This window comes from Festucalex cinctus, chromosome 19, assembly GCF_051991245.1.
Source record: "Festucalex cinctus isolate MCC-2025b chromosome 19, RoL_Fcin_1.0, whole genome shotgun sequence".
Taxonomy (NCBI): domain Eukaryota; kingdom Metazoa; phylum Chordata; class Actinopteri; order Syngnathiformes; family Syngnathidae; genus Festucalex; species Festucalex cinctus.
The window spans coordinates 2076732-2092134 of record NC_135429.1 but is presented as its reverse complement, the minus strand read 5'-3'; the positions used below and the strand labels follow the sequence as shown (position 1 = coordinate 2092134).

General features: G+C 45.8%; 1 protein-coding gene across 6 annotated transcripts; it reads left to right on the top strand.

The window, feature by feature from the left end:
* The first annotated feature begins 292 nt into the window (after nt 1–292).
* prrc2a (proline-rich coiled-coil 2A) lies at nt 293–15353 on the top strand. Of its 6 annotated transcripts, none has more exons than XM_077506371.1 (17): nt 293–431; nt 3154–3305; nt 4265–4442; nt 4553–4664; nt 4757–4838; nt 4937–5080; nt 5155–5396; nt 5501–5589; nt 5827–5978; nt 6732–6834; nt 6904–7075; nt 7395–7487; nt 7704–8247; nt 8333–8586; nt 9017–9302; nt 9388–9610; nt 9724–15353. In XM_077506371.1, exons 2-17 carry the CDS (start codon nt 3191–3193, stop codon nt 12740–12742), a joined length of 5808 nt encoding a protein of 1935 aa, XP_077362497.1. In that variant the 5' UTR covers nt 293–431; nt 3154–3190; the 3' UTR covers nt 12743–15353. The 6 variants fall into 6 exon arrangements, with proteins under 6 accessions (XP_077362497.1, XP_077362500.1, XP_077362495.1 ...); XM_077506374.1 differs by lacking the exon at nt 293–431 and adding an exon at nt 440–608 and having other exon boundaries at nt 4553–4649; XM_077506369.1 differs by lacking the exon at nt 293–431 and adding an exon at nt 440–608.
* Nucleotides 15354–15403: the final 50 nt, after the last annotated feature.

Here is a 15403-nt window from a genome sequence, read left to right as displayed (position 1 = left end):
TACCTCAGAAGCAGACTAAAATAACTGTCTATAATATATTAAAACAACAATTATGTTTGTTGAATCATATTTTTAGGATTAGATCAATCATGTCAGAATGAACCTGACCTGGAATACCCTCACTGTTGACAGTAATTTTCTCTTTGCAGCATTACGGCATTTTCCAAGTTTATTTATAAAAACAGACCAGCATTTTTCCATAGCTGTGATTTATTCAGATTTATTAAAATGTTTGTTTTCCATTTTTAATATAGGATACAGTCGTTAATTTTTTATTATTATTTTTAATCCCCCATCGTCTCTCAAACGGCTCCCATCTCACGAAATTACCCAGTAGCCTTTGACAGCTTTTTAGGTGACGCTTCGATTTACACTTTTCTTCCCCCCACCCCCCTATTCATTTGTTTTCGGGATAAAGAAGGGGAGTACAAGTAAGCAGCATAGTTTCTTTGTATTTATTCACTCACATCTGTGACGAAAATGCTAATGCGGGGTGTTTGACTATGCGGGGGAAATAACGTTGTTTCGCTAGCTAGGTCACTGTGCTAGCAAAGCTAATCTAACCTCATTCTGCGAATCAACCTCGAGACAAGTCGGGATAAGACCAGGTCAGTGGCTGGAAATAGTTTTAGAATATATCTTATGAAGAGATATATAGTTGCTGCGTTGTTTTGAGCAGAAATTGAATACGCTGTTGGAACAGACCAGCGATGGAATTTCGTGAAGGAGCAGTCTTGGATGTTTGTTTTTTTTTCCCTCGGAAAGGGACAGCCTTGGTTGTTTCTAGCTTGTTTAGCCTAGCTTGCTAATGAATGTAGACAGTGGCTTTATTGTCTTACAAATTAAATGCGGTGGAACTCTAATACCAGGCTTGATTTGATCTCGGTACAAGTTGCATGTGCTTTGCTCAATTATCTGACCATATACGTTTAATGTGTGTGGATAATGCCAAACATTATTATAACAGGTTGTTCAGTCAGTTTCAGACCAACATATATCTTTAGCTATTTCATTGCCAGACTGCGATGTATCAACGTTTGAAAATACGAGTAATGTTATTAACCTCTACATGTACGAACAGTAAATGTGTTTTTATCTTACTCCATGTCTAAACCGGTGTCGCTAAATGTTAACGGTAAAAACCAACCGGGCCTGTGTCCAGCGCCATTTTGTTCCGTTCACTCACAAGTCTGTCAAAATTACAAGCGTTATATGGCCGAACTAACTATTGAGAAAGCTCACGGGAACCGGTTAACGTGTGATTTGTAAGAAAGTCCACTTAAACGGTGGGAACAAGCTCGGAAGTGGCACTGCAAGTTTTGAAATGCGTTACGAAACATCAACGCAGTCCCCCTCCCAATGCGAACATGGATGGCCTGCCAGTTAGCTCCGGCTAGCATCCGTGCTACAACTATCAATCGAAGTAGTTGACGATTTGGGGCTTATAGTCGATGTTCTCAAATTATGATGTTTTTTTGTTTTTTTTTGGCTTTGCGTTGCACTGCACTGACAACTGCGTTGAGGTAAAACCTGAAAAATATTGTTAGGTAAGGCCTGCCGATGCTGCAGATAGTCCAAGGCTTTGTATAGCATGGCTGCTGGCCCCTTTAATCCCATATAGTTGACCACGACCTAATTTTTTAATCTCATCTGGCCATTTACACACGGTCCATGCATACAGTGACACCATCGGTTGTGTTGTTTGTTGTGTTTTTTTAATGTAAACATCACACACACACACACACCATATGGTATTTGGGCAGTGTTGCTTACGTTTATATGCCACATAGATGTTTGTTTGCATTTTTTTTTTTAAAGTGGCATTGCTTAGGAATGATATCCCAATGTAGCTGTTAATTATGTTGGAGGGACATTTGAGATCAAACGTCAATGGTAAGGGAGTTACCATTGAGAGTCGTAGCTTCACTTCTGATTTACATTAATGCCCTGACATCATCCCACTCAAAATATTCATAGAGCAAATAATCTTTCACTATTGAAATGAACGGAAATTCTGTTCACCCTTCCAACCCCTGCGTGCCTTCTGGTGCGCACGTTGAATACCGCGGGACATATAATACAGTTATACAAACACTCGCGAAGAACAGTTTTACAACATAGTGACTCAGTAGGATGCAGTATAATTAGTCTTTTTTTTTTTTTTTTTTTTTTGCAGAGGATAAAGAATATATCCATGTACGTGTTGTAATAGTTAGTTTCCATCCAAATGTTTCCAAATTTAAGTGAATCTAGTGAAAATCCGCAAAACAATCATGCGATTCATGCCCGTTTCCATTCCGTCTTATTTTGCGAATATGGAGGAGACGAGACTGCACCACGAGATGATGTCACCAAAAGATTGTTAGTTTTTCTTTGTTAATTCCTGAAATATTTCAATTTCTTATGTTTTTGGTTTTCATTATTACAACAAAATCATATATGTCTTATGAATCATGTTAAGTGACAAATGAATGGTGCAATGGTAATGAGTTCAGTTCACCTTTTGTTGATGTGCAGTCCTGGCACTTAGTTGCATCTCACAAAGCAAGGTACAGAGAAAAACATTAGTTTCTATAGCAACAGTTATTTTCCTTTCTCCATTTTTTTTTGTACAGTGATTCTTTGTGGTGAAGAGTTTAGTTATGCAGATATGAAACTTATGTACCGGCATAAATGGGATGATTTTAAACTAGTCCTCCAGTGCCACAATACTCATCGTTAAGTAATGTCATTTGTCCACGTCCTCTGACGCTAGACAGAACCGGTCCATATGTAAAATAAAGTGTAGGGCAAATAACACAACAGGCTCTTTGGGGAGTGGCAACCTGTTCTACCGTCAGCCTCCTTGTAACTATTAAAGTTCCTTTAAGTATAATGAATTAATGTGCTTTGGCGTACACATGAGAGAACTTAAGATTAGAATTTGATATTTGAAGACCTCGATTGCAGTAGTCATGAGCCTGCAACCAATTTTTTCCTCAATCGAAGTTTGGGGTAACTCTGAGTTGAGCTGCCCCGGTTTTTAGATCTCTTGCTGTGTGTGTGATTTGATTTGATTTGTGTCATTTAGAATTAGATAAGTATTTCCATTTCCATTGTGTTGTTTATAAAATAACTGCCTCTTTGTAACTTATTGTCTCTTCCATCTCACAGTCTCAGGGCTCACCATACTCGATGAGCGGACAGCGCAATGTCAGAGCGCTCTGGGCAAACTGCAAAGGGGAAGGAAGGCAAAACCAAGTATGCGTCTCTCAACCTGTTTGATACATACAAAGGAAAGAGCCTTGAAACACAAAAGCCTATTGGTGAGTATCTTAGTAGCGTCGGTGACGGCATAATGCAAAAGTGATTTCTGTCAGTCACGCTTGCACCTCAAGCATCTCTGGGATCTTGTTTGGTGAACCGTGGCATAAATCTGCGTTACAACATTTTTTAATTCTCAATTTTGAACTGAAATAATTTCTTCCATGCCTGGTCTGTGGACGTCTTTATGCTTGCGTTACACGTTTGTAGAGTCTCCGCTCTCCAGTTACAGTTATTGCCAATGTTGTGGAATTTTCAGTAGTTAGGCGAGATGTATGAAACAGGTTGGAAAACAATTATTATTACAATTATTATATGACGCGTCAAATATACACAAGTCTAACAGCACTCGACAAGGGTCAAAAGACAGGAAAGCAAACAGTCTGTTCCGAGCAGGCTTATCAGTCAAGGTCACATCGATATTGCTTCATCTACAAGTAAAGAAAAGCTCGTGGTTAAAGAGAATACAGGTGTCCACAATACTGTATAAACTTATGTTCATACGTGCTAAATACCGTAATTATTTTCCGTAGCACCACATAGGCCAGAATTTTGAATGGAAGGTTTATCATGTGAGCTGATCCAGAGGTTTGCTTGTGAACAGTCTGTTTATTGTTTATTAAGTTTTATTTCGGATCTCGCCGTTTCCCTTCCAGCATAGTAAATCTATGCGATGTTGTGATGTTTTCTTTTATTTTTATTTCAATCCCCCAGGACAAAATGGCGGTTTGAATCAGCACAGCTTCTTTTCAATTACAAAGTTTTTCCCTATATCAGTTTCACAGTTGGCTTCTCCTGATGTAACTTTTTAAATGACTATCAGACACTCACAAAATTATAAACCTTGATTGAAGTCATTTTGTCTTCTATTACCGAAACCAGTGTGCAGTGAAGATCGATCAATTGATGTGATTTTTGGTTCCTGGCCTCACCTAACATATTAATTCCTTTCTCCGATCAGTTCCCCCCCGCCATGGCTTGCAGTCTCTCGGTAAAGTTGCCTCTGCCCGGCGTATGCCACCCCCTGCCAGTTTGCCAAGTCTGAAGGCAGAGAATAAAGGCAACGATCCCAACGTCTCACTCGTTCCCAAAGACGGCACAGGATGGGCAAGCAAACCGGAACAAGCGGACCCAAAGAGGTCAATTGCACTTGAGTCATATACACGTTCTAAATGTGTACATGTCGCAATAAAATCAGAATTGATTTTTCAGTTTCGCCGAATGTAATTTTAAACCGTTTTCCTTTCAGTACCGATGCATTGTCAGCACCGCAGCAGGAACCGCAGCAGCCTGTGGCTTCACAGACGCCTGCACCGACCCGCCCGAGAACCCCGCCAGCTTCAGAGGTGCCAACGGTCACAGTAAAATACATGCGCCGTATTATCAATATTGTCATTTTAGGTTGTAAGGGATCACAGCTGACGTGTGTCTTATTTTGGTGTGTCCTGCTCAGGCTATGGCCCCAGCTTCAACCCAGGCCGGAGGGGCAAGGTCCTGGGCACAGGCCAGTGTTACACATGGAGTACAAGGGGATGGTGGGTCTTTTTTTTTTTTTTTATGTATTACTTACACATGCGCTCATATTCATAAGAATCAGCCTTTTATCTCATAGTGGTATCTTTGCTTTCTGCAGGTGGAAAGGGATCAAACCTACCGTCGCCATTCTCTCGCGAGGAATTTCCCACCCTGCAGGCGGCTGGCGACCAGGACAAAGTTGGCAGAGAACAGGGCACTGCAGATCAGTGGTATGGGCCCGGACCAAGCCTCCGCCCCCAGAGTAAGTGATGTTTCTTTCATCTTGGAGAAAACGTCTACCGAATTCTGCATTCAAATTCTGTGCCGTCTGCGTAGACGTTACAAGCTGGCGGGACGGTGGGGGCCGAGGCCTGGCACCCACCCTCTCTGGGGAGGGGGCGGCAGAGGGTGGCGGCGGCGGGGCTTTGCTGATGGACGGGGCAGCCGGGGTCCCGCCTCAGAACTCGCAGTCCCTCGTGCCACCTAGGAACCCTCCCGCAGGCAGCCCCGCCTTACCCCTGCCTCAGCCCCCCGTGGGGCCTGGGTTTCCCCAATTCCGAGGGATCATGCCTCCATTCGTACGTTTGCTTTTCATTCTCTTGTCCTCTTCATTTTAGGCTCTTGATTTTAAAGAATTGTGTGAGGAGTACGTCTTAGTTGTTTGTTTTTTTCTTTCTTCTAGATGTATCCACCATATTTACCCTTCCCGGCAAATTATGGTCCTCAAGGGCCCTACAGGTTTCCACCACCTGGTGAAGGTCCAGCTCCAAGGTATGTACTTTTCCAAATAGAGTAACTCTTTTGAAAGTGAATTCAAAAACATTTAACTATCGTTGGATTCCGCTGGGTTTGACATACATTTACTGTAAAATGAATCCTGATGTAGAAAAATGAATTCAGCCAAGATGAACAATTTGCAGACAATGGCAGTCTGCCCACACAAAAAAAAAGTGTCACATGAAATGTTCTATACTCCAACTTGATGTATGATTGTCCCACCGCTTTCAGGTTCTCTCGGTCGCAGCTTGGTCCTGACTGCAGGCCTCAGCTTCTCTCACGAGATGCAGGTGGAGAGGTGGTCAAGCGACCCTCCATCCTAAAGCAGGATGACCTCAAGGAGCTCGATGAGCTGGACCACGATGGAGATGAAGGCTGGGCAGGTCTGACTTTACCCATTCCTAATATTCTACTTACTTACCAATCTTATTTTGTTGGGGATTTTGGAACCTTGGAATAGATTTAAAAGTATCGAAAGCAGTGGTTCAGCGGAAGTCAAGACACATACAACTCATATGATTTGTGATAATGTGCCCCGCTTGGTTTTCACACTACATTGCTTGACCAATCTGTGCTGCAGGAATTTAGTGCCCTCAGTAGTCGACTTTTGACTATTGTGATGGTATGTCGTGTGATTCCTTTATTAGTGTAATCCCTTCATACTAACAATGACGAGCAAAAGAAAAGTGGTCGAACGTGTGTGCAATATAAATTCACATGTATGGTGTTCCACAAGGTTCAATTCTGGGGCCTCTGCCGTTTTCATTGTCGTTCCATTTTATAAAGCAGCAGTGGTTGTTTAAGTACTGTATGAATATAGAGTTGAGTTGTGTGATGGCACTCAGCATCCTAACTGCATGATTTGCAATGCCAAGTTGAACAATTCTAGTCCAGCACAACTAGCCAACTATTTTTCAGCAAAGAAGGGTTCAGTGAATGCACATAGGAAACTGGTGGGGGTCAGTAACTCCAACAAGGTGCAGAGCCACTAATCTAAAGTAAACGTATTGATTTCATTTATGCAAGCATTTCTTTTAGACTTTGAGAACAATCACTGAATTTTGGTACACACATCGAAGGCAATGTTTGTCAAAGTGCTGCTCTTAATGATTATTTGTCCTATTTTGGTTGAACAGGGGCACATGAGGAGATTGATTACTCCGCAAAGTTGAAGTTCAGTGATGACGAAGGAGATGAAGAGGGAGAAGAGGACACAACAGAGAGCAAGAATGATTCAAAGTCAGTTTGTGACCAAATAATGCTAAAAATGGTTGTTGTTCAAAGCTCATTTAAACAAATATATTTTAGTGAGCAGCAGAAATCTCAAGAAGCCCCCTCTGCAACCTCATGCTCTCGAGCCTCAGACAGCAGTGGAGATAACCGCCGCAGCCCTCCCTCCAACACTGAGGATGGCCCACAGAACGCCTCCATCAAGCCAGGGTGGGCTGAGGGTAGCCAAGGAGCACCATCCAACTACCAGGTAGTTTAGCCGTTTTTAATGTTGAGAGGTTTAATGACACTAATTTGAATAATTACAACTTTGGATTTCCTCTCCATTTTTGTGTACAGGTGTAGTTATAACTTCAAATTATTAGTGGGCTAGACAGAGATGTGTAGTCTCAACGCATTTTATTTTTTCATAGATTTACGTGATTAATAATTGGCCCAGGCACATTTTTAGAGGCAGAGAGGCCCAACATACCACATAGGCTTGTCGACATGTCGGCTTGTATGTCTGCGTTTTTATAAGCGTAAACCATGATGGTGGAGTATGGCTGACGGTGTCTGCCTGTATACAGGGGCGCAGGCATGGACTAGGTGGTCACCGGGAGCAGCCCTCCCCCCCACCTGGGCCACTCGTCGGACAAGGGCCTCACTCCTTTTACCGACAGGTAGACATCCTGACCAGGCCTCTTAATTTAATTCCACCATTTGTCACTCATGGGCCACAAAACCTTTAAGTAATTCCATATGCAGAATTTGCTTTTTGGTATTTTTCTCTTTTTTTTTTCTCTCTCTCTCATTTTTTATTCTTTGGTTAAAAAATTCTCTTCAAAGAACATGAAGCGCATTTATAGTGATTAAAAATTCTAACACAATTTGTTCAGGACCGGTCTCACATCCAGAGTGCATCATTGGGCTCTGGGAAAGTAGGCCACACCCAGCATCAGCCAGCAGCAGGAGGCCCCACCCCCCCTCCCCAGCCTGGATTGCTGGTCCACGGGGTCCCAGGGGACGACGAGGATGAGACATGGCGTCAGCGCAGGAAGCAGTCTTCCACTGAGATCTCCGCTGCAGTTGAGCGAGCCCGTCGCCGCCGCGAAGAGGAGGAACGTCGGATGGAGGAGGAGAGACGCGCAGCGTGTGCCGAAAAGCTGAAACGGCTGGATGAGAAGCAGCAGCAGCAGCAAAGCGGCAACGTCGGAGGAAGCGGTGGCAGTAAAACACCCAGCCTGGATGGGAATTCTACGGCGGCCACAGCTGGCAGCCCGAGTCCATCGTTATCGGCCTCTGCGTCTTCCCCCAACATCAGCCAGCCGCCTTCGCCGTGTGTCGACCCTGAAGAGCCTCCTGTGCTGCCTGCGGCCACAGGTCTTACTGTTGGTGACAGACAGCGGGCGAGCAGCAACAGCAGCTACGAGTCGAACACAGGTACGCTCACAGATAATAATGAGCGGTCTGTATAATTTGTTTGAAGTTTAAAAAAAAACCACGAACAATTCTCTTTGCCATTCAGATGTGCAGCATTGTCCTCAGCCAGCTGTGACGCATCCACAGCCGTCTACGTTGGAAGTACCTTCACCCGTCGACAAAGAGGAGACTGCCTGCACTCCTCACATACGGACAGGAAGTGGAGGTGAAAGAGGGACGGAACCGGTGAAGACTGAGAATATTGGCGGGGGACCAGGCCGTCAAGCAATCGTTTCTCCGGGCCAGGGTTACTCAAAGTACCAAAAGTCCCTCCCACCTCGTTTTCAGAGGCAGCAACAGGTAAGAAAATTACTCTGGCGATTGATTGAACACTACTGTATGTATCGTTTAAATATGTATTGTTACTAAATTTCATGACCAAAATATCACGATTATAAGAATATTAATCAAGTCTGAAAACATTGAAAAACATGTTATTTTGATTGCACAAAAGTCTGGTAGTTTTGCAAAAAAAAGTCTCATTATTCAGTTTAAAAAAATTTTTTTTTTTTTTTTTTTTGCTGGTTGATTATATACATTTTGGTGGCTATATGGGTTTGAATCTCACTAAATGTAGTGACAATTAGTAAATTAGTCACTTTGCAGCATTGCATTGCTTTCGCCCCAAAAGGTGACCGCACACAACAAACGCACCACATACCTTACACTCAGCAAAGTATTGTTGTGGTATGTTCTTACCCCCAAACTCCGGTTCTCTTCATGTTGATAGGAGCAGCTTTTGAAGCAGCAGCAGCAATGGCAACAGCAGCATAGCCAGGCATCCCAAAGCCAGATCTCACCCCAACCCCAGGCACCACAAGGTCCCTCACCAGTTTCAACACCCCAGCCAGGACCTGGACCTAAGCAAGGTGGCCCGTTATATCAACCCGGCAACTTAGTTCGTCCGCTTCCGATGAATTTTGACCCACGCTGGATGATGATGCCGTACATGGACCCGCGCATGATGCAGGGCCGCCCACCTATGGACTTTTATTCCACTGGCATGCATCCATCAGGTAAGAGAATGTTTGTAATCCTTTAAAATATGTATATATTTGAATAATTGCAGTCATTAAAAAAATTTTTTTTTTAAATCATCAGGTCTTATTGGGCGTGAGCGATCGGATTCAGGAGGATCTGGTTCAGACACCTTTGATCGGCAACAACAGCATCCAGGGCACCCTCACCGTGGTACTCCCCCTATTGATCCTAAAATAGCTTGGGGGCCTGAGGTATTTCCTGGTGGAGGAGAAGGTTGCGGGATAAATCCCCCTCTGAGGCAGAGGCAGACGTCAGAGGAAGAGGATGTGGCCAAAGGACCCAGGTATGGAGACACAGTAGTTGTTTTGGGCTGTATTGGATTCATATTCCATTAACTTTGTCTTTCATTTGCTAATTGGCAATTATGTAAATGCATCTGTTTTATCTTTGATTTAGGAGTGACACTCCTCCACATCGCATAAGAGAGGGTGGATTGGGCCCCATCAAGCAGCCCAACGCAACGTCGGGCCCGTCGAACCAGACGCCACCTCCTGTCAATGCGGCGGGCAGCAGCCACCCCCCTCATCATTACATGAGTGGGCGGGGCAACTACAACAACTTTCCCGATCAATGCGCAAGGATGACACCGCACCAGCAGCAGCAACAACAAAGAGGTGGTGAACGGGGGAGCCACTCCCATGGCTTCACCCATCAGGACGACATCCCGCCCCGGGGATCTCAGTCAGGCCAGCTCTGGGGGGCCCCACACCCTCATTATGATCGGAATGGCCGTTCAGAGCACCCTAATGTAGAAGGCAACTCACACCTCCACCACCATCATAACCACCACCCTCAGCAGAAGCCTCACTACGCTGTCCAATCACATAAGCTCGAGAACAACCATGACAGGGTAGCAGAGGGCCCACTGAAGAAAATCAACCCTTCTCCCCCACTCAACCAGCCCTCCCTATCATCCTCTTGCTCCTCATCTTCCTCTTCTGCTTCTACCAGAGAAGATGGCAATGTAAAGGCCCCTTTGCTTCATCATCATTCTCACAGAGAAGGTGAAGCTAGTGTTGGCCAAAATCTTGGTGAACGAGGTACCAGTAGTACCAGCAGTGGCGGTCATGTCAAACATGAAAAAACAGGCTCTGCCTATGTGCCACATGCTTCCATGGCCTCAAGCCCACCTCCTGCCCAGCATGGCAGTCACTCGCAGCCCCAGCACCATCCTCATCCAAGGTCAAACCAAAGAGGGATGCGGGATCACAAAACCGAGACCCAGTGGGGCCCTCGACCCGGCAGCACCAACGCAGGTGGGGCTTCCTCTCATAGCAGAAGGGCCAACAATGCAGGAAGTGGGAACATTTCCCGTGGCGGAGATGACACCTCCCATGCCCCATCAGAGCACAAGCCCACCAGCCAGGCAGGAGCCAACAATCCCAACAAAAGGGCAGGTCCAATCAAGAAGCCAATGATAAAAGATGTAAAGAAAGAGGGAGAAGTTGATTTCGGAGAGAAATCAAGCCAAGGTTTTGTTAAGGATAAAGAGAAAGATGGTGGCCAAGCCACCTCAGGAAAGCAGGATGCCTCCTCCTCTCATAACGCTTCAGCTCCATCGAGCAAAGAAGAGCCTGTTGCGACAATAAAACCCAGGAATGGCGGCAAAGAACGGCCGCCCGGAGGTGGCGGCGGTGGGTCAGGGAGATTACCTAAAGACGCAGACGCCACTTCTTCAGGATTTTCAGGATCCTCGTCCCGGAGGGACCGAGACCGTTCGTTTGAAAGGAGAACCAACAATGCCCATAATCATGGAGTCTCCAACAAAGCCACCAGGGGCAGTCGTGGGCGAGGTGGAGAGTTTTACGGCCGCGGTCGTGGTTATAGAGGTACCTACACAGCCAGTGCTGGGCCCGGTGGCAGCAACCGCGGGAGAATGGCCGGCAGGAGTGGCAGAGACTATCGCGCGTCTGTTGCCGTTGGCCACCATCACGATTTAAAGGGTGAGGGACCCGGCGGTAGACACGGTCAAGATAGGCCCCGTCACAACCCGGCCAGGGCGAGGAATCGAAGCGAAACGCGCAGCGAGGGCTCCGAGTATGAAGAAATCCCCAAGAGGAGGAGGGAGAGGGGCTCGGAGACGGGCAGCGAGAGTGGAGCTAGTGATCTCGGTCAGTCGGACAAGGATGACACCCACAAACCCAACACCAAGAACGGCATTGAGAATACCAACACCGCTACCAGCGGGAGCATTTCGTCGGCGCCACCCAGAGGGTCACAGGCTCGGGTTTTCACCCCGAGGGGGGTGCCGTCGAGGCGGGGCAGGGGTGGTGGTAGCGGAGGAAGCATCTACAGGAATAGCGGCCATGTTGGGGGACCGGCTGGGGGACACAGGGGTGCCCCCGGTTCGGCCTCTTACGGGGGGCCCTCAAGACAGCCCAACTCGGCACGAAGGCAAGCCCCGTCACAAACCTCAGGGCACAAAGACTTGGGCAGGGGAGGGCCTCCTTTGGAGAAGAAGGAGAAGACAACCGATGGAAACCAAGCTCAAAGTCATGGAGCCAATCCACCTCAGTCCACTCCGTTGGCCGCAGCCCCGACCACTCAAGCCTCCACTGACAACGGAGCTGTTTTGACCCAACAAGCTTCTACCAACCCTGCGTCAATCGCTGGCGGGCCAAATTCAGTCCCGCCTCCCACTAACCGCGGCTTCCCTCCCGGTGGCTTCGAGAGACCCAAGCGTCGCCGCCACATGCGTTCCCAACATCAGCAGGACAAGCCGCCTCGCTTCCGGAGGCTGAAGGAGCGAGAGAATGCCGCGCGGATCAACGGCGGAGTCGGCGTGATAGGGGGAGGGAGGCCCTCCTCCCCTTCCGTAAACTCGGTTCAGGACAGTAACGGGACCGCCGTCTCGGCGACGTTGATCGGTAACGCCCAGAATGCCAACCACAACGCCACCCTTACGGCTAACAACAGCAGCGGCGGGCACCTCAGCAACGCAAACAGCCACCACCATCAGCACTTCAACCAGGGCGGCACAGGACCCGCCCACCCTCAGCACCACCACAGCCACGGGGCCAAGTCCCCGGACTTCACCAACCAGAACTCCGACCAGGCGAACGAGGAGTGGGAGACGGCCTCAGAGAGCAGCGACTTCACCGAGTTCCGAGACAAAGAGGGAGGAGGCAAGCCGTATTCTTCTCACCATCACCACCACCTCGGGAAGGGAGGCGGCGGCGGCGGAGGAGGCGCGGTCGAGCGAGAGCTGGCCGGCAAGGAGCCTCAAGCGAATAAAAGAAGCTTTTCGAGCCAGCGTCCCGGCATGGAAAGACAAAACCGGAGGGTTAACGTCGGCGGGGGCGGAGGCAGAGGCCCTCGAGGTCCACCCGGTGGTGGCTCGGGTGGGACAGGAAACGGAGGCGGCAACCGTGGAGAGAAGCGGGCCAACTGGCCCTCCCCGAAAAATCGAAAGTGATCGAATATTTCAAAACATTTCGGCTGAACTGCACTCACTTTCAACCCAACTCTTCCTTTTTTCTTTTTTCTTTTTTTTAAATTTACCCTGTTTTGATGATTTCGTGTTCGCATCCCTAAGCATATTAGTGTATTGTACAGTATACGGAGACGGTATTCTATGTTCACCCCACTCAACTTTCTCCCTTTTTGCATCAGTCTGCTGTTGACCGTCCTTTCTTGTATATGTTCTCTGTTGGTTTCCTTATTTCTGTTGAATCGTGTCCTCTTCACCTTCAAAAAAAAAAAAAAAAAAAAAAAAAAAAATCTTGCCCCTAACGCGCATGTAGTTCTGCATCGAAAGTGCACATTGTTTTAAATTGGGGGAATTCACATAGCTGCACATACAAGCACAATATGACATCTTCAAGACATGTAGAACTTGTGTAGTCGTGGATGTAAAATGATTGGCAAAACGGTGAAATTGGGCAAACTTTTCTATTTGTGTACGTGTGTATATTTCTACCACACTTTGGCCTTTGGTGGTGTACAGTAGTCCGGTTCTGCGCGACTTCCCCTTAACAAAGGGAGAAAGCGCAGCTTCAGCTTAACAAGAAGAGTACCAGTATATCATACTTATATCTTATATTTGTTTTCAGGAATTGTCAATTCACTTTCAGCCACACAGGAGATGTTAAGTGTGTATGTGTGTGTGGTTGGTTGGTTGTGTTTTTTTGTTTTTTTTTTGTTTTTAACAAAGTGGATCATTAAACAGCCCTCAATCTCTTACTTACTTTTTCTTTTGCTCCCAAGTCTGAGCTTTTCAGTTTTCTGTACTACTGTTCGACATCACTAAAGTTCCTCGTTTTATATCATCGTCCTGTTGCGTGTGTAGATGCTGTTTTATTTCCCTTTCTCGCGTTCATGTCAACCTGCGTTGACGTTTCATTTAGATTGATCCGTTTTTGTTTTTTTTTTCTTTTTAATTAAGAAAATAAAGGCTTTTTCAGCCTCACCGTAGCATCCTCGTTACCCGCAGAAGCTCTGCACACTGCAAAAATTCTCCCCATTGGACAATAGTTTTCCGCTTTCATTGGTTTAATCCGTTAATTACGTGGCGGCTTTATTTCTCAAGTTACTTCCTCCGAGGTTTCCATTTTTATATGGAAGAATTCGTTTTTCTCTTTAAAGTGGAATGTTTATTGTTTTGAGGGGGGAATTCGTTCAAGGAGAAAATGGCTCACGATAAAGAACACGTTTTCACAAATTGTTGGTTTGTTAAATTGTAATTGCTTCGGTGGATTATGTTGTAAAAAGCACTCCTTGTAGTATAAGAAGAAAAAAACAACTTGGTTGATGTTTTTTTTTTGTTTTCTTTTCATTTAGTATAGCAAGTTTAATGTGATGCAACAAGGACAGGTACTCTGTCTGGGCCCAGAGTACGCAGATCTAGGTCGAGTATTACATTTCCTCTGCTGTCGTGCATGCTGTGATGCACCCTGTGCTATTACTATTGGGACTTCTCGCTGCAACAAGGACTACCAGGAGCTCCTTATCTGACGGAAGGCTTTTTCCAACGTGGGTGCTCTCAAGGATGGCTGTTCAAGGTCGTCCGAGACCACCCGTGAGGGCAATTCAGCAACCAGGCTGGATTTGTTCAGGAAATCTTGGATTGGTAACACTTGTAGTCACGCAGTAGACAGACCTGCACAGTTTGGAAAGAAGGTGAACTTTACTACTCCTCTGCATCAATTCACTGCTGTAAGTTGGGGTTTTTTGTTTGTTTACTGACAACAAGTTTAACGGGGATGTTGCGAGTTCGGGCATTTGGTGATTTGTGAGTGTGCGCGACTGTGTGATGTGTTTGGTATGTGTGCGTTTTCTGGTATCTATATTGTAACGGGAACGGCAAGCACCAGAGGGTAATGAGAATGGCACGCACTTTCTGCCTTGTTTGCCCACACTTAATTGAACCCATGTTACCAAATCTGCTGCTTTGAAAGAAAGAAAGAAAGAAAGAAAGGGAAGAAAAAAAAACCCACCCACGGTGATGCATTTAGCTCTGCATACAAACAGTACATTCATCTAAATGAACAAGCAGTGGAAGGAATCACTGTTTTTTTGTATAGTTTAATACAGTACATAAGCAAGCAAGCTATGCGTCTTCTTTCCACTAGAACTTTCAAGCATAATTTCATAGCCATGTGTGCAGCTTGCCTGTCACTGGTTTGGGCATCGCTTGTACTTTGGAGACTGGCTTAGAGTCCGCCATCCCTCATTAACTCTTTGATATTGATGTGCACATTATTGTATGTACCCATGCTAAAAGAAAAAGAAAAAAGTAGTGTATTGAAATTACTCAAAAAGATTGTACTGTTTCCAGCATTCTCGAGGTACCTGGAGTGGTCCATTTTGTTTTAGCATTTATGGTTTTATTAATGGCGCCGTAATATATGCACATGTATGTATATTGGTATGTATCTTAAGTTTTGTCGACCCCAACTTACATTCCCACCAACAAATGTTGCCATTTTTAGTTCAAGGGAGCAATGTACAAGCAGAGAAGTGTCTTATTATAATAAAGTTATACAGAGAAGGCAAAGTTAAATAAACTACTTTTGATTGAATGGAAATACGGAGTTGCACGTCTGATTCTTTGCTTACCATTTTGTGCAGATCAGAC